This window comes from Durio zibethinus, chromosome 24 (genome assembly GCF_047325235.1).
Source record: "Durio zibethinus cultivar Kanyao isolate XHJ-2024 chromosome 24, ASM4732523v1, whole genome shotgun sequence".
Lineage (NCBI taxonomy): Eukaryota > Viridiplantae > Streptophyta > Magnoliopsida > Malvales > Malvaceae > Durio > Durio zibethinus.
In genome coordinates, this window is record NC_143185.1 from 7,759,992 (window position 1) to 7,776,978 (window position 16,987).

Consider the following 16,987-nt stretch of genomic DNA (forward strand, 5'->3'; position numbering starts at 1 on the left):
AATAATAAAAATATATAAACTATAAAAATTTAATTTAATTTAGGATTTATTGAATCAAATATTAAAATATTTAAATTTAACTCAATAGTAATTAAATCAAAATTTAAAATTTATTTAATCAATTTTAAATAACTTACTGAATATGAACGTGAATGTATCATTTACTGGCTAAGTAGCAGTGCTCTCCTAATTAAAGTAGCAGATTGGATACGCCGGGTGGCAGAACAAGTCGAGCAGGAAAGGTTCAATGTTATTCTAACAGCTGCAGGGGCTATTTGGTATAATATAAATGATGAAGTCCCCGTCAAACAGCCAACTTTGTCGGATCTTTATCTGGATGAATTTTTGAAAGCTCAAGCTAACAGGAGGCAATTCCATTTCATAGATATTTTATTTTTTATTTTGTTAAATACAATTTATAAAAAAATAAATAATAAATAATAACAAAAAAAAAAAAACAAAGCAAACCAGCATTCAAAAACCGACCATAGTCACCGACCAAATTCAGCTGCAAATGCTGTATCCTACAGTCCACCTAAAAATGACGATAATAATTAAGAAAAGAAAAACCTCAAATAAAGAATAACAAAAATTCCAATGTGCTTTTGCTTTTAAACGTTAGGGGAGAGGAAAGAGAAATTTGAAAACTCTTTAAGACTTAGTATTTTCTGTAGTTTGTTTTGTTCAAACTATTTAGAGATCCCATTGTTTCTGAGCCAACTATATTTTTCTTATTGGTGTGCAAAGGCCATGGTTTGAGAGTCAAAGCCCCGTCCGCCTACAACTTCATTTTTTTTGTTTTATTAATCAAATAAATGAAACCGTGTACTTTGCATTTTATTCGTTCCTTGTCCGATCGTGGTGTTTCGTGAGAGGAAAATGGAAGAAAAAATGTGAAAGGCGTGTAAGAAAAAATTATTTTTTTTTTCCAAAAAAAATGGTTCAACTTAAATTATTATTATTTTTTATATATTTCACCGTTCGCACCAATCAAATCAAAATGAAAGAAAAATATTTGTCCTTTGCATGTTTATTTCATTTTCTTTTATTTTGCTTCTTTATCAAATATGGTTTATTATATATTGTATACGAGGTGAAATCATGTCAAATTTTACTAATGTCTTCCTAATTATGTCGGTTTAGACCTTTTTCTAATAGTAAAAATGTATATGCAAATCCAAAATTTCAACGTCAATTTCAGCGACTAGCCAAAAAAAGAGATAGAATGATTGAGAAAAATTATAAATCCAGCTTGGTAGATCGAAACAGGGAACGAACGTGGATTTTTGTTCATAGAAATTACATGGGTAGTAGCAGTTGATTTCGATGGGCTTCTGGTTGACACCCACAGCCAATAAAAAAAAACTAGTATATAAATAACCGCTTCTGCCTTCCTTCCCTGTCATTCTTCTTATTTTTTCCATTCTTTCTCCCGTCATAAGCTACAACAACATTAAAAACAGCCATTAATCATTTTTTCTAGGTGGGAAATGGAGTTAGAGCAACCCATGTTTAGAGAAACAACTGAAGCCCCGAAATTGAACGCAGCAAATGATAGTAAGACTTCAACCACTAGTGACAGGGATACGTCACCAGAATCAACATGCTGTTCCTATGTTTCCAGCAAACTCTGTCAAGGTTCGGAGTCATTCAGGACTCTAGAGATGGGTGTGCCAAAGGTTGGCTCCACCGAGAAAAAGCTGTCTTGGCTACGATCTCAAATCATTGGTGGTGATGCAGAATTTGACTCTCCTTTTGGAACTAGAAAACTTACTTATGCTGATCATACTTCATCGGCTCGCTCTCTTCACTATATCGAAAACTTCATCGTCACCAATGTTCTGCCATTCTATGGTAAAGGTTTTTTGTTTCTGATCTTCAATTGTGGTACTCTGACTTAATCAACAAAAATGATGTGCCATTTTCTAGTATAATTTTTTTTTTTTTTTGGGGGGGGGGGGTGGTTTTCTAGTATTTGTCAGCTGATCTTGCTTCGTTCTTGCGTAGGGAACACTCACACGTGTGACAGTTTTGTGGGGTACAGAACGACGAAAATGGTGCATGAAGCATCAAACTACATTAAAAGATGTCTAGGTGGTGGCCAAGATGATGCAATTCTGTTTTGTGGCTCAGGCACTACGGCTGCTATTAAAAGGCTACAAGAAGTTATGGGGATTACGGTACCATCAATTTTGAGGGACGGGGTAATAAATTGCTTAATCAATGAGAGTAGATGGGTAGTTTTTATTGGCCCCTACGAGCACCATTCCAACTTGCTTTCTTGGCGTCAAAGCCTTGCTGAAGTTGTGGAGATTGGTTTAGATGAGAATGGGTTGATGGACATTGATGCACTAAGACAACAGCTTGAGTTGTATAAACACGCCAATAGGCCTTTGCTTGGTTCATTTTCAGCTTGTAGTAATGTGACTGGGATTCAACCAGATACTCGAGAGATTGCCAAACTTCTTCACGAGTATGGAGGTTTTGTTTGCTTTGATTTTGCAGCAAGGTACACAATAAGAATTTTCTTTTATTGTTGCCAAATTTTTAAATTTGAGATTGGCAGAATTTAAATTCTAATCATTAAAATTAAAATTTTAATATTTTAATTTTAGATGACGCAACTATTAACCAAGTTTCTATATTGTGTTAATGTTAAAACCATGAGAAGTTTCATTTTTTATTGTGCTTATCATTTTGTTTCCGTGGATAGTGGTCCATATGTGGAGATTGATATGAGGTCAGGGGAGATTGATGGATATGATGCTATTTTCCTTAGTCCACATAAGTTTTTAGGTGGCCCTGGATCACCCGGCATCCTTCTAATGAGCAACGCTCTCTATCAGTTAGGATCTTCTCCTCCATCAACTTGTGGAGGTGGAACTGTTAATTATGTCAATGGTTTCAATGAACAGGTAATTACTCTCGAATTTATTTTCAATGTAAAATTTTAGAATGGATATTTAATTTTAAATTAATCCATTTAATTTAGAATTAATTGATAATAAATGAAGAGATTTTTATTATATTTATGTGTTCAGATTAATTCAATTTAATAGATGAAAGATTTTATTTTTTGTTAACTTCTCTACTATAAAATGGAAAATTGTCTTTGCTTTACCATTTTTTTTTTTTTTTTGTTCTTGGTTATATCTCCCATTTTGTAAGAAATTTGGTTTCCTTCTTCAACTGAAGACATAAAGAATGATTTGGTAGGTAGCTGTTGGGCTTCTTGGAGTCTAGAAATAAATTCCTGATTCAGATTAAGCTGGTTTAAATCTCCACTAGTGAGTCTTTAAAAAATATTTATTTTAATTACAATTTTAGAGGAAGAGCGATTTCCGACCAAATTTCTTAGTAGACATATACTTGTTATTACACGTGTTTGGTAAGGAATACAGGCATTAACTGCACAACAGGGTAAATGGAACCATACTCCAGAGAATGATAAGTTATCCTGATATCGGTCAGACTCATTCCCTTGCATTTAGAGACGCAGTTATGCAATTTAATATGTGGTAAAATGGGAATTTTATTTTGCAGGACACATTATATGCAGGTGACATAGAAGAAAGGGAAAATGGAGGGACTCCTCAAATAATTCAGATTATTAGAGCAGCATTGGCTTTTTGGGTAAAAGAATATATTGGTTATGAAGTGATTGCAAAGCAGGAGAAGTCGTACATAAATCAAGCATTGGAGAGGCTTCTCCCAAACCAAAACATATGGGTTTTAGGAAATGCAAGCACCGAGACCCAAAGACAAGCCATACTGTCTTTCCTCGTCTACTCCACAACCAACGATGGTAATAATGTTGACCAGGCAGAGGAAAAGGGGAGGGGACTTTTCATGTGGGGAGAGACTGGGAACAAGAGGGATAAACCTCTCCATGGCCCTTTTGTTGCAACCCTCCTAAATGATCTGTTTGGCATCCAAGCTCGGGGTGGATGTGCTTGTGCTGGACCTTATGGCCACAGTTTACTTGATATTGATCAGACTCGATCCCTTGCCTTAAGAGAAGCTATTAACAGGGTATCAGTACAAAATTTTCCTTTTTTTTGGGACCAAATGAAAGAAAGATAAAATATAATTCAACTTATCTAATGCCAATTGCAAAGTTTGATTGCAGGGCTACACAGGAGTAAAACCTGGATGGACAAGAGTCAGCTTTCCTTACTACATGTCAAATGAGGAGTTTGAATACATTCTTGCGGCAATAGAGTTCGTAGCCATATATGGCCAACGATTTCTTCCCCTATACCATTTCAACCTGAGAACTGGCAGCTGGACTTTCAAGAAGAAGGCGCTTAAGGACCTGGTAGGAAAGGAGAATGGTCATGGTATCCATGTCTTGCCTTTGGCTAGTGCCTTTCAGGCAATCAGCATGGACCGAGACAAAATTGATGCAGAAAAGAATGATACTTCTATCATCATTAAGTATGCATCATATTTGGAAAGTGCCAAACGAATCGCTGCTCTCCTTCCCAAGTTTCCATCTCGACGGAGGTTTCATGAAGATTTAGATCTTGACCTCCTCACTTTTAGAGTCTAACCATACTATCAAGAAATGATTCGAGTTCATAATAAAATTTATCTATTTTTCCTCACTTCAATGGAATATTCTCACAAAGCAAACGCAGAAAATTAAACTAGCTCAAAGCTCTCATGTTAGCAGACTTTCCAATTACCTGAAATCTCTTGCAGTGCCTGACAAATCGGTTGATACGTAATCCAATCTGGTCAAGACGTGTCTAATAATGGCCTTGCTTTGACTAGCAAAAACAAAGACAAACAAATCAAAATGATTTTTCATGGACAGGATTTAAATGGTAATACCAGTAAACTTTTAACTTATAATTATTACATATTTTTGTAACTAAAAGGAATGCTATATATGAACAATACATGGATTAATCTACAAATGAAAATAGCCTCCCCGAAATTTTCCCTTTGGATCACTGACAAAATTCATTTAAATTCTACAGCTAGCTACATAACTCGATTTTTGAATGCCTTGAAGGGTTTGTCTTAGATTGCAATGATGTATATTGCTCTTCAAATTAAAGCATACAACTGACCTCAGACCCATTGGCATCTAGCACTTGCAAAAAAGAGGATGGCTCAATTGACAAGGAGTATTAACTAACCGTATGTAGTCCTGGAGTTTGCAGTGAAGCAAAGTTGCCATCATGTATAAATTATGCAGAAATGTCAACTCTCTAGACCACAAGTATAAAGCCCCTAGTGATTGTGCAAAACAGTTTCATAAATAAAGATATACAGTTAAGCTTAACATATAAGAATGCTTTACAACATAGAATACCTCCATTTGTACCACAAAAGAAATTAAATAGAGAGAGACATAGAGAAGAAAAGGAACACCTCAAATTGAAATATTTCTCATGGACTAAGAATAAAACATTACCATGATTTCAAAGCAAATGACTGGCCATCAAAAGTTGTGGCTTCTCCTTGTCTACTTCAACCTCCTGAAGCTTCAGCTTTTATTTCTTCAACCCTCTTATCCCAAATATTATCTATTAGCTTCCAAGTTTCATCACTAATCATTTGAGTCTGTAGAAATAAAATGAAAAAGTTTTTTAAAAACTCAGCTGTATTGTCATAAATGAAAAACATGATCAAATAAAGTCTTGCCCACTTGCCTCTATGGGATGTGGTGCACCAAAAGTTGAAAAACCAGCATTTCCAGGTGCAAATGTAACCCTCCCTGGAAGTTTGATCTCATGGATTCCCCATCCCCCAGCATAAATTAGGGCTCCATATTCATCTAGTGGATTGACGGTAGGCTGTACAATGGTCAAAAGAATCAATCATGCAATCATCAAAAGTTATGGAAAAATTAAGAAATAAAACTGTGTGAAAAACTAAAAATAAAACTGAATATATATTGAAAAACTGCCCATAAAGAATTATACAAGCACCTTAGGTTTATACACAACTAACTAGTAGGTAAACTAGCAAACTAAATCATCTTAAAACTAATCCTATAATTAAGGGATTGTCTATCCTAATTTTCTAATTTCTATCCTTAATTCTAGGGATACAAATACTTAATTCTAAAGATACAAATATAAATATACAGATTAAAAAATTACGACCAGCTATAAACAAGTGTTTTCCCACACTCCCCCTCAAGCTGATGAATAGGTGTTTTCCATTCCCAGCTTGGAAATAATTTCTTGAAATGATGCACTAATGAAACCTTTAGTCAAAATATCTATAAGTTGACCCTTAGTTGATACATAAGGGGTACAAATCAATCCACTATCTAGTTCCTCCTTCATAAAATGCCAGTCTACTTCAATGTGTTTTGTTCTGTCATGTTGCACAAGATTATGTGCAATGCTTATTGCAGACTTGTTATCACAATAAAGTCTCATTGGTCCAATTCACTTGATCTTCAAGTCTTCTAGGATAATCTTTAACCATAGTAGTTCACAAATTCCTTGAGCCATTGCTCTGAACTTTACTTCAGCACTTGATCTTGCCACCACATTCTGTTTTTACTTTTTCAAGTCACAAGATTACCACCTAGGAAAGTGTAGTAGCCTGAGTCCTAAGATGGATCTTCTATTCGTTATTGAACCTGCATAATTCGCATATGTATAGGCCTCTAGAGCCAGCCCCAAATTTCTTTTGAATAAGTTACCTCTCTCAAGATTGGCCTTCAAATAGTGCAATACACAGTAGATAGCTTGTAGGTGCACTTCTTTAGGACTATGCATAAATTGACTTATCACACTCACAGCATATGCTATATCAAGTCTAGCATGTAAGAGATAAATGAGTCTTCCAACTAATCTCCGGTACATCTCTCTATCTACAGTAGCATCTTCATTGGCTTTTTTAAGTTTATGATTAGGATCTGTAGGGGGTTTGGCAAGTTTACATGTGAGCTTCCTAGTTTCCTTCAAAAAATCCATCACATATTTCTATTGTGAGATAAAAATACCATGCCATGAGTAAGCTACTTCAATTCCTAGGAATTACTTCAATCTCTCTAGCTCTTTTATCTCAAATTCTCTAGCCAAACACTATTGTAGAGATTCTCTTTTTTTTTTGTCATCTCCAATTACAATTATATCATCAACATACATTAATAGAACTGTGACTCTCCCTGAATCAAAATGCTTGATAAACAATGTGTGATCCCCTTGACTCTGCTTATATCTCATTGTTAGCATCACTTTAGCAAATCTCTTGAACTAAGCCCCAGGAGACTGTTTAAGGCAATATAAAGCCTTTTTCAGCTTGCATACTTTGTTTGCTTCTAGATGACCTCCAAATCCTAGTGGAACCTTCATATATATTTCTTCCTCCAAATGACCATGAAGAAAAGCATTCTTTACATCAAATTGTTAAAACTGCCAATTGTAATTTGTAGCCAATGTAACAAAATCCTAGCTGTATTTATTTTGGCAACTAGAGCAAAAGTTTCTTGATAATCCATTCCATAAGTTTGAGTATAGCCCTTAGCTACCAACCTGGCTTAATACCTTTCAACAGTATCATCTGCCTTGTATTTTACAATGAAAACCCATTTACACCCAATTGGATTTTTTTTCTTTAGGCAACTCTACCAGTTCCCATGTCTTATTTTTCTCTAAGGCCTCCATTTCTATCTTCATGGCTTGCCTCCATTTCTCACTAGATAATGCATAGGATAATGTAGTTGGAATAAAAATAGTGTTTAGGCTCACAAAGGAACTTTTTGTGGGATGGAGAAAATTTTTCAAATGACACAAAATTAGAGATTGGGTATAATGGATGCTTAGTACGTTCTCTGATTCCTTTCCTAATGGCAATAGGTAGATCATAATCACTAGTTATAATTTTAGGAGATTTATGCTCATTTTGAGAAATAGAGTCAAAGACTGTAGTTACCTCATTTTCAAAGTTAAGATCAGGTTCTTAGATTTGCATTGGTTCAGGATTTGAAACTTTCCTTCCTGAATACACCTATAATTCCTTCATAGAATCAAGAACAATATTATGTTGTCACATTTTTTGTGTTTAGAATGGATTCAGACTCAAATTCAATGTTTGACTTGAACTCCAAAGAAACAGGTTTAGACTCAAAAGCATTAATAGGTGAAAATGTTGATAAGGAGGACAAGTCAAGCAAAAAAAAATCTTTATCATTATCTTCCATGAATGAAGTCTCCTCCTGAAGATAAGGTTAAGTTAAAAATGGTTTACTTTCTTCAAAAGTGACATTTGTAGACACAATTTTTTTGTAAGAGGATGATAGTACTTATACAGTTTCTGAGTTGATGAATATCCCACAAAAATGCACTTAGTTTCTCTAGGATCCAACTTCCCCCTGTCATGACTATGAACATAAACAAATGATGTATTACCAAATTTTCTAAGTGTGAAGTTGTTTGTGGTATTAAAGTTGGGATAGATTTGTAAGAGTTATTCCATAAGAGTTTTAAATCCCAAAACTTTTGAAAGTAACCTATTTATAATGTGTGTGGCAATGAGAACAGCTTCCCCCTAGTAGGATTCGGGTACATTTGCTTGAAAAAGTAAAGCTCGAGTTGTGGCTAGTAAATGGCGGTTCTTCCTCTCTACCACTCCATTCTGTTATGTAGTATTAACACAAGATGACTCATGATAATCCCTTCCTTTTGGAGCTAGGTAGATAAATTTTGGTTGAAATAGTCTCTTGCATTATCAAACCTAAATCTCTTGATTTTCACTCCAAATTGATTTTGGATCATGTTTTGGAAGCTTAAAAACACACTATTCACATCTGATTTGGATTTAAATAAAAATATCCAAAGGACCCTAGTACAATCATTTATGAAAGAAACAAACCACTTTGCACCAGAAATATTAGGAATTGTAGAGGGACCCCATATGTCACAGTGAATTAAGTAAAAAGGAGTAGAACTTCTTTTATTGCTAACTGGAAAGGAAACACATCTATGCTTTGCAAGTTCACAAACATCACAATGAAAAATTTTGGCATTTAATCCTTTGAACAAAGAAGGAAACATGTCTTTCAAAGTTCTAAAAGATGGATGTCCAAGACAAAAATGATAAAACCAGATTTTGTCTATATTAGGTGATTTTTCTGAAAGAAATGACAAAGAAAAACTATCATTGATATTACTTGTGTTGTTTGATGTTTCAAGATAGTACAGTCCATCTTTTTCCTTAGCAAGTCCAATCCTCTTCCTCGAACTCTGGTCCTGAAATTCACAATGGAAAGGATAAAAAGTCACTTTGCAGTTTATGTCTCAACTAAGTTTGTGTAGATATCAGATTAGTAGACAATCCAAGAATATGAAGAACATTTTTAAGAACAAATGAGGGATTAATTTGAACATCTCCTAATCCTGCCACTATAGTAAGTGAACCATCTACAACAACAATTTTCTTATTACCAGAACACAAGGTATATGTACTAAATTTCTGTGAGGAATGTGTCATATTGTCTTTGGCTTCTAAGTCAATGACCTAAGAACTCATAATAAGCTTAACTAAGACATTTAATCCATGAGAACTAGAAGCTTTACTTGAACTAAAAACCTTACCCAAAGAACATACCCCAATAGGCTTTTCAAGAGTTTTCAATAGGCCTTTTAGTTTTTCAATCTCTTCTATGTCCAACTCTTTTTATTCTCAAGACTTCTATAATACTCCGGTGGTTTTACTAGCTGTCACTCTTCAAATCGGGTAGTAGTAACAGATTTTGCTATATATAGCATAGTTATCTTTCTCAGGATTGAAACGAGTCTTGATGATAAAGGTTTAACCAGAGATGATTTTAGACAATAAAGGCCAAAGAAGGAAAAATAAGACTGAAAATTTTAATAAGATTTAGCTATGAAGGTCCGAAATAGAATTTAGCAATGAAAGTCAAAAGAATTTTCTTCCCAAGAAGAGCCTAGAGCTCTAATACCATGTGAAAAAGCTAAGAAATAAAACTATGTGAAAAACTAAGAGTAAAACTGAATGTTTATCAAAAAATTACTCATAAAGAATTATACAATCACCTTAGGTTTATATACAACTAACTAGTGGGTAAACTAAGAAACTAAATCTTCTTAAAACTAATCCTATAATTAAGGGATTGTCTATCCTAATTTTCTGTCCTTAATACAAATGCTTAATTCAAGAGATACAAATCTAAATATACAGATTACAAGATTACAACCAGCTATAAATAAGTGTTTTCCCACAAAAGTGATGCATGATAATTGCATCATCAAAAATAATAAACTGGTAGTCATAAATCAATAAGCATTCTACCATTTAAACTGTACCTTTATAGCTCAAACATAAAACTCAGGCAAATAAAGCTTGAATTACAAATTACAACAATCATATAAAACCTAATTTCCATTACATACCAATACCAAGGAACGGTATTGGACTGACAAAATTAAGGCATGGATTCAAGTCAAGAGAACAACCATTGATAAGCTAAATGATCAGACCATATTCAAAATTTTCTTACCCATGATCCTTTGAAATACATAAAGCAACAAGATTAACAGCAACCCAAGTATAAAGAAATAAATAAGCTGAAAAAGAAAGAGTAAACAGTTTAAGAGGAAAAAGAGGCAATTAAAATTTCTCCTCATTTCAATTGATTTAAGGCCATATTTTCCTAAAGATGTTTAGGACAAAGCCTAAAAATAAAGCATCTGAAAAATCCAAAAGATAACTCTGATAAATTAAAAGCAATGAAAATTTTGTAAAGAAACCAGCTCTCACCTCTACAGAATCAGTGCCATTTGCTGCAAAGAATGGTAGTCCTGCTTCACCAACAATAGCTTTGGCCAGTAGTGTTTTACCAGTCCCAGGAGGCCCATGGAGCAAAAAACCTTTTGGGCAAAAGATACCTTTATTTTGGAACTCTTCATCATTTTTTAAAATTTGTACAATCTCTTATAGTTCCCTCTTTATATATTTTTGACCAGCAAAATCATCAAAAGTAACATAAGTTCATTCCTCTGCTGATATAAATTTTGCCCTGGTTAAAGGCAGTAAAGTTAGAACCCTGACATGGGTACTTCAAGAAAAACGAAGATTCACAGCACTTAGGCTACAATATTATGGAACAAAGCAAGCAAAAGAAACATCATTAGGATGAAAACATAGGAAAAAAGCATAACATATAGCCAACTGAAAGATCAATGTCTCAGCATAACTTAGACAATTTTAGTGAACTACTTCCAGTATCATATGTTAAGATCAAGGTACAAAACAATTTCAGTATTGAATTTAGATCCCTTCGTCCCATATATTCAATGAGCATTCTAGACTTCCAGAACCTAATATCAGTCCTAGAGTCAGCAAAATTGAAAAGTTATGTGAGGCTCGTTAACACAGATAAAAAACAGTATACCCGAGTCTACTTGGACAAAACCGACCAACTTGTCTATTGCAAACTAAAGGTTATTCCTAATTCCGATGCTATTTTCCTGTTTTTCTTTACATCATTTGGTTCACAATAAACAAAATGATATCCAGGTTCTTTTAAAATCCCTAGAGCTGATGGCTGTTACTCAAGTTCATTTGGTTTTAGGACAATGCACCTGTGCTTCAATCCTATTTACTGATGTTTGAAGAAATGAACAACAGTAACTGTAGAACAACATAAAATCATTGTGCTACACTACCATTCTGTAATATAATCCACCAATCTAAGTCACCAGTACTGTTTTAAAAAGAACGGAGGAATTCAATTCATACAGCAACGTATGGATGAATCCGAACATAACGCTCTATCCAATCCTTTATTAGCATGTATGACGTCATGTATATGCAATCACACCAAATAGCCTCTTAAAAAGGTGTCACAGAAACCCTTCACAATATGTGAATAGCAAAAGCTTAACACTTGATTCCAAAACCAGTTATAAAATAACAAATAATATCAATATAGATAGATATAGTAATCTTAGCCTCCTATTTTAGTGGAAATGGACAACAATTAGCCCTTCATACATGTTTGCATCTAAGAAAACCTAAGTAAGACCATTCATAGTCAATAGTTATAGCAGTTACAAGTAAAACAATGCATTATGAAACAACCTCTACATTATCAAATAGCTCAAAGATAATAACCTTATAAATTTGGTCCCATAACTATGACTGCATTTTATTGTGAAGTGCAAATCAAAATCCATAATAAAAGAAGCTGCAAACAGACAAACAACGACCACAGATTAAGTGGCGAGCAAAGAGCCAAAGATTTAATGTGAGATAAAACAAGTTTAGAAAAACTTTCTTACCTGAAATTGTCCGACCATAATTCAAAAACTCCATAAATTGAACATTGTTCGAGTTAAAAAGTCCTATAAAGTCACTAAAGTCAATTCTGTGTGAATTCTCAGGATCCCACTCTGTCCCCTTCAACTTTCCACGCTTGGTCAAGAGTGCTCTGCTCCAACTGGAAGCCATGACAAGTTGTCTCTCTAACTGTAAGTCAGCCTTCCTTTCAAGCTCTTCCAGTTTATTTATTCTTTGTCTCTCTGCATCCTTTAATTTCTGGAATATTATTGCAATTAACAAAACTTAAAAGGAAAGGAAAACCCACAGGATATTCAATCATTAGAAAACCAGTAGGCATTCTAAAAGATAATAAGGACAATGTAAATCTAGAGTCCATGATCCTGACTCCCTAAAGTGCAAATTCTGGAGGGAAAAATGCCAACATCCTAAAGTTTGATTCAAGGAAGTTTTAACTACACTTTTGTAGGAATAAAATTCTACAAGATAAGAGTGATTATGCTCACAAAGTTCAGATACCAGATGATGTAGAGGTTATTCTCCCTGAGCTATTTAATCTGTGGTCGCCAATGAATGTAGAGGTTATTTCTTTCAGCTAAGTTTGATGAACTAAAAGAAGCAAGCAACAAGAAAAGTACCCATATCAGCAATCAGCAGTAGAGGAGTAAAACTAACTCTGAAACACCAGTTTCACTGTTCCAGTGTATCATTAAAGAACTTATGAATTCTTTTATATGCTTTCAAAGAAAATGATTCCTATATAGTTAGGAAAATAACAATTTGCCCATTTATGGAAAAACATAGAGCTCATAAGATGTAATACTGACTGTTCATAGATTAAATCTACAAAAGTATCTATGACAACAAAGGAAGAAACTTGATATATATCCATTTTAATAATTAAAAACTGCACAAATAGATGAATTATTCCACATATACGAAATCTGTTAAGCATTTCATAATCCATAAGAAGCCACACAACATATTCAGATTCTCTACTTGGCATCAAATACCATTAGACCTGTGTGGCTATATATAAGGTATCATTACGCTGTTGCTCTTGCAACTGGCTTTTTACTTCAAAAAACATTGCCAAAATGCAATATCATTTGTTGTTACTTTAGCTGCTTGCTTGTTACTTCATTAAATACAGCTGAAAGAAAACAGTATGAACTAAAATCATATTTGATGAAAAAAATGAGCAAACAGTTAGAAAAGTAACACACCGTTAGACATAATTGTTCCATATGAAAGTAAAATGACGCCTATTTTCATTCACAAAAGTTAAAATTTTTAGCTTCTAATCATTCAAAATTATATTATCTGCTCTTTGCGTCCAAAAACCAAAAGCAACAAGCAATCAGATTTCTAAGTTTTCCATTTCAACTTTCCGCACCCAACATTATTTTCTCATTGATCAAAAGGGCTATATCATCAGTTAAAAAAAAAAAAGAAACTTCGAATAACTGAGTGGAGTCGGCATCTTCTTCCTCGACAATGGTGGAAGCGACAACTGAGTCGGAACTCGAACTCGAAGTGGAATCACTGGACGCAGTAATAGTGGGGTTTTTGCGTTTAATAAAGCTTAATTTAGGTTTGAAAGCGTTTTTACAGGGTTTATGGAAAGAAAAAGAATAGGGGAATTTAATGAGAAGAGTTTTAGATGAGTTGAAAAAAATTGTTGGAGCTTGGACGAAAGGAATTGGCTTACAGATATAAGAACTCATTTTCCTTTCAATCATCAAACTAACAAAAAAATTTGCTTCACTTTCTACTGCGGGAAAATGCAGGAGAAAAATGTTGGACTTCTATCTTTACCTGCCTCGCCTGACATGCTTGTGTGGGTTTTGGAGAGTAGAGCCAAACGCTGCGTTTTGGTTGTACGGTAAATGAAACGCGCTGTTCACCTGCTGTTGGTTCAACCTCAACTTCGGGTAAAACAGTTCCGATAAATAACCAAAATCATGGTCGGATTTGGAATGGAAGAGGAAGAGAGTGATGCGGGATATCTGCTCTGCTGTTTGGAATGGTAAACTATAAAGGATCGTCTCTTATGAGAACCGCTTCAACGTCTAAATTTTTATCTAAAAAATAATTTTTCTACCATCATTGCTCTTTATATAGTTATTTATTGACATAACATTAATTCATAATTATAAGTACTAGAGATTATACACACAATAGATTTTAGTGTGACTGTGTAACAAAAAAATAATATTTAGGTGTTATTTTCACTATTAGCATTTTTATCAAATTTTTTAAACTTATTAAAAAATTTTCATGACATTCAAATATACCTGATGTCTCTTTTTTATCCTCAAGGTTATTTGTTAATATTATTAATGAGACATACCTAAATGATATTAAAAGTATACTTAAGACAGATACCTAGTCTTAAAATTTTATAATATGACATATCAATATAAGATATGCACATCCAATAATAAATATATGTACAAATAATAATTATGATGTATATATAAAACAATTGTATCTATTTAACTTAATGATACGTCATGGATTTGTTCATCTCAAATTATATCTTATAAGTAACTAATAATCATGTGCAATACATTTAACAATGTAAAGAAACCCAAAATGATAATAGTTTCAAAAACAAATTTACAATCCATCATTACCATACTAAATTCAATACCTTAACAGGTTTTATTTTCTATATCTGTAGATATCCATATCATGAGTTTCATAATACTCATAATCCTCACATAGAGAAAATATGCTATCATATAATCAAATCACAATGACTCACATTAATCTAGCGAATCACAAACTTGCTCCAATCAAACTTTAAATAATAAATAAAGAGCATTTCAATAAATGGAGTCATAATAAAATTACATATTATTTACCTTAATGCCAAATGTGATAACTATTATCGTTCTTGGATTTTCATGTTATCACTTTAATAAATCACTTGCAAATTGCTAACATATTATGAATAAATCTTTATATTCATATGTCAATGCAACACAAAATTCTTAATGTTTTAACATGAGATCATTTTTAATAAATTTGAAAATTCATTGAATTATCAATTTTGTATATCTTAAACATGCCTATATCAATAGCCTATTAACTCCCACAGACCTTAACATATATGATATCTCCAAAACAATAACTTTTATAACATTTATGAGTTCTTACTATTTAAAAACATATATAAAAGAACTCCCAATGATTTTCACTTCCTTTAAAAGAATAAGTTTGACATTAATAAAATAATAATAATAATAACTTTATATTATCATTTTTTGAAAGAATTCTCAAAATTACTTCATATATAATTTAAAACAAGTGAAGTGAAATGAGAGAAAATTATAAAATCATGTTTTCTCTCTAAAAGTAAATCAACAAAATTTGAGAAAGATTAATAAGAAAAAAATTGAACTAGTAAAATAAAACAAATAGTTTTGCTTATTTTTACAAAACTTCATTCCTCAAAACTCTCACACATGTGATATGTATACAACAATATTCTCCTCGTCATGTGAGTTTTTTTAAAAGAAAATATTAAATTTTCTTTAAAACACATTGTAAACAAATAACAACAATATGTCCTTTAAAATTGATAACTACTACGTTTGATAAAGGTAACTAAGATAATCAAACCATTATCTTAATTGAAAGTTAAATAACCAAAATAAATATTTATCAAATGAAATTATATTTTAAAAACTCTCAATTTTACTTAAGTCAAATTGGAACATCATAATAAGTCTAAAATTTTTTTGTGCAAAAGCTAACTCTCTTGACTATCATAAGATACTATACAACAAATGTATATCCTTAGATGTGATAAATTAAAGTGATTAACAATTTACACATATACAATGTTGTACAAAACATTCAAAAACTTATCACTTATGGTAGACATTAACTTATAATGATATTTTTTCTAGCATATTGAAATTGAGTACAAAGGCAATCAACAATCTAAATAAATAAGACTTTAATTGAGTTAATATCTTTACTAGTCTTATCAAAACAATAAATGTGCCACATCGTAAATTTAATGTTGGACATTCTTTTAAAGAAAATATTATTCTTTTGTGTGATCACACTTTAAAATAATGAAAAATATAAAAATTTTCAAAAATATATCTTCTTTAGGTAGATAAATTCCCGAAGTCTATATATATTTTCACTTCATAAAATATTTCATAATTATCTCTAAATTAAAAACATATAATCACCCTTTTTGGGCACATAATTACATGTAATAATTTAAAGACAATACCATAACAACATAAGAAATTTTATAATCATTATAGTTCTATTGATTTTTTTATGTTTATTTATAAATGTGATTACTCCAAGTAAGATACTAATCTAAATGTACCTCTACGAATCACTAAATGTTAAAACTTAGAATTTCCATTATCATTTTACGCACCTTAAAAAAATTTGCAAATCATGGTCCATAAGTCATGCTTTTCAATCAATATAAATACTTAACATGCCATATTACCAAGTAAATTATTTCAACAATTAATAATACTTTATTATGGCATTTCAATCTTTCAAGTATGACTATAAAAAATTTTAAAATTAAAAATTAACAAGTCAAAAAGAATATCTACTCATGTTGATACTTTATATTTGCATGAGATTCAACAAATTACACAATTGTCATATTATAAATCTCAACATAACCATATATGATGAATGTCAACATTGTATATTTTTTTAGATA

The 16,987-nt window shown here is 32.4% G+C and overlaps 3 protein-coding genes across 5 annotated transcripts in view; 1 reads left to right on the forward strand and 2 right to left on the reverse strand.

Annotated features, from left to right (window-relative positions):
- The first annotated feature begins 1,401 nt into the window (after positions 1-1,401).
- Positions 1,402-4,613, forward strand: LOC111316815 (uncharacterized). Its single transcript, XM_022918967.2, has 5 exons — positions 1,402-1,854; positions 2,008-2,509; positions 2,714-2,915; positions 3,544-4,032; positions 4,130-4,613. Exons 1-5 carry the CDS (start codon positions 1,491-1,493, stop codon positions 4,550-4,552), a joined length of 1,980 nt encoding a protein of 659 aa, XP_022774702.2. The 5' UTR covers positions 1,402-1,490; the 3' UTR covers positions 4,553-4,613.
- On the reverse strand, positions 4,421-10,937 carry LOC111316813 (putative inactive ATP-dependent zinc metalloprotease FTSHI 4, chloroplastic). 3 transcript variants are annotated; one of them, XM_089753269.1, is made up of 7 exons: positions 10,753-10,937; positions 9,143-9,221; positions 5,664-5,807; positions 5,426-5,574; positions 5,148-5,241; positions 4,689-4,772; positions 4,421-4,557 (listed from the first exon to the last, which is right to left on the reverse strand). In XM_089753269.1, exons 2-4 carry the CDS (start codon positions 9,176-9,178, stop codon positions 5,482-5,484), a joined length of 273 nt encoding a protein of 90 aa, XP_089609395.1. In that variant the 5' UTR covers positions 9,179-9,221; positions 10,753-10,937; the 3' UTR covers positions 4,421-4,557; positions 4,689-4,772; positions 5,148-5,241; positions 5,426-5,481. The 3 variants fall into 3 exon arrangements, with proteins under 3 accessions (XP_089609395.1, XP_089609397.1, XP_089609396.1); XM_089753271.1 differs by lacking the exon at positions 5,148-5,241; XM_089753270.1 differs by lacking the exons at positions 4,421-4,557; positions 4,689-4,772 and having other exon boundaries at positions 4,822-5,241.
- Positions 10,938-10,966: 29 nt separating this feature from the next.
- Positions 10,967-16,987, reverse strand: part of LOC149511896 (putative inactive ATP-dependent zinc metalloprotease FTSHI 4, chloroplastic) — a 30,751-nt gene continuing 24,730 nt past the window's right edge. Inside the window, exons 2-4 of the mRNA XM_089753268.1 lie at positions 12,276-12,531; positions 12,109-12,181; positions 10,967-11,083 (exon numbers count right to left, since the gene is read on the reverse strand). Coding sequence (XP_089609394.1) covers positions 11,053-11,083; positions 12,109-12,181; positions 12,276-12,531 — 360 coding nt within the window. The 3' untranslated portion in view covers positions 10,967-11,052. The remainder of the gene's footprint in view (positions 11,084-12,108; positions 12,182-12,275; positions 12,532-16,987) is intronic.

Excerpts from the sequence above, each read along its gene's own strand:
- LOC111316813 (XM_089753271.1), bottom strand. The coding sequence starts at position 9,178 with ATGGACTGTACTATCTTGAAACATCAAACAACACAA. Across the intron at positions 5,808-9,142 it reads TGAAACATCAAACAACACAA|CCTACCGTCAATCCACTAGA; the intron begins GTAATATCAATG and ends ACCATTGTACAG. Across the intron at positions 5,575-5,663 it reads GTGCACCACATCCCATAGAG|ACTCAAATGATTAGTGATGA; the intron begins GCAAGTGGGCAA and ends TTATTTCTACAG.
- LOC111316815 (XM_022918967.2), top strand. The coding sequence starts at position 1,491 with ATGGAGTTAGAGCAACCCATGTTTAGAGAAACAACTGAAGCCCCGAAA. Across the intron at positions 1,855-2,007 it reads CAATGTTCTGCCATTCTATG|GGAACACTCACACGTGTGAC; the intron begins GTAAAGGTTTTT and ends GTTCTTGCGTAG. Across the intron at positions 2,510-2,713 it reads TGCTTTGATTTTGCAGCAAG|TGGTCCATATGTGGAGATTG; the intron begins GTACACAATAAG and ends TTCCGTGGATAG.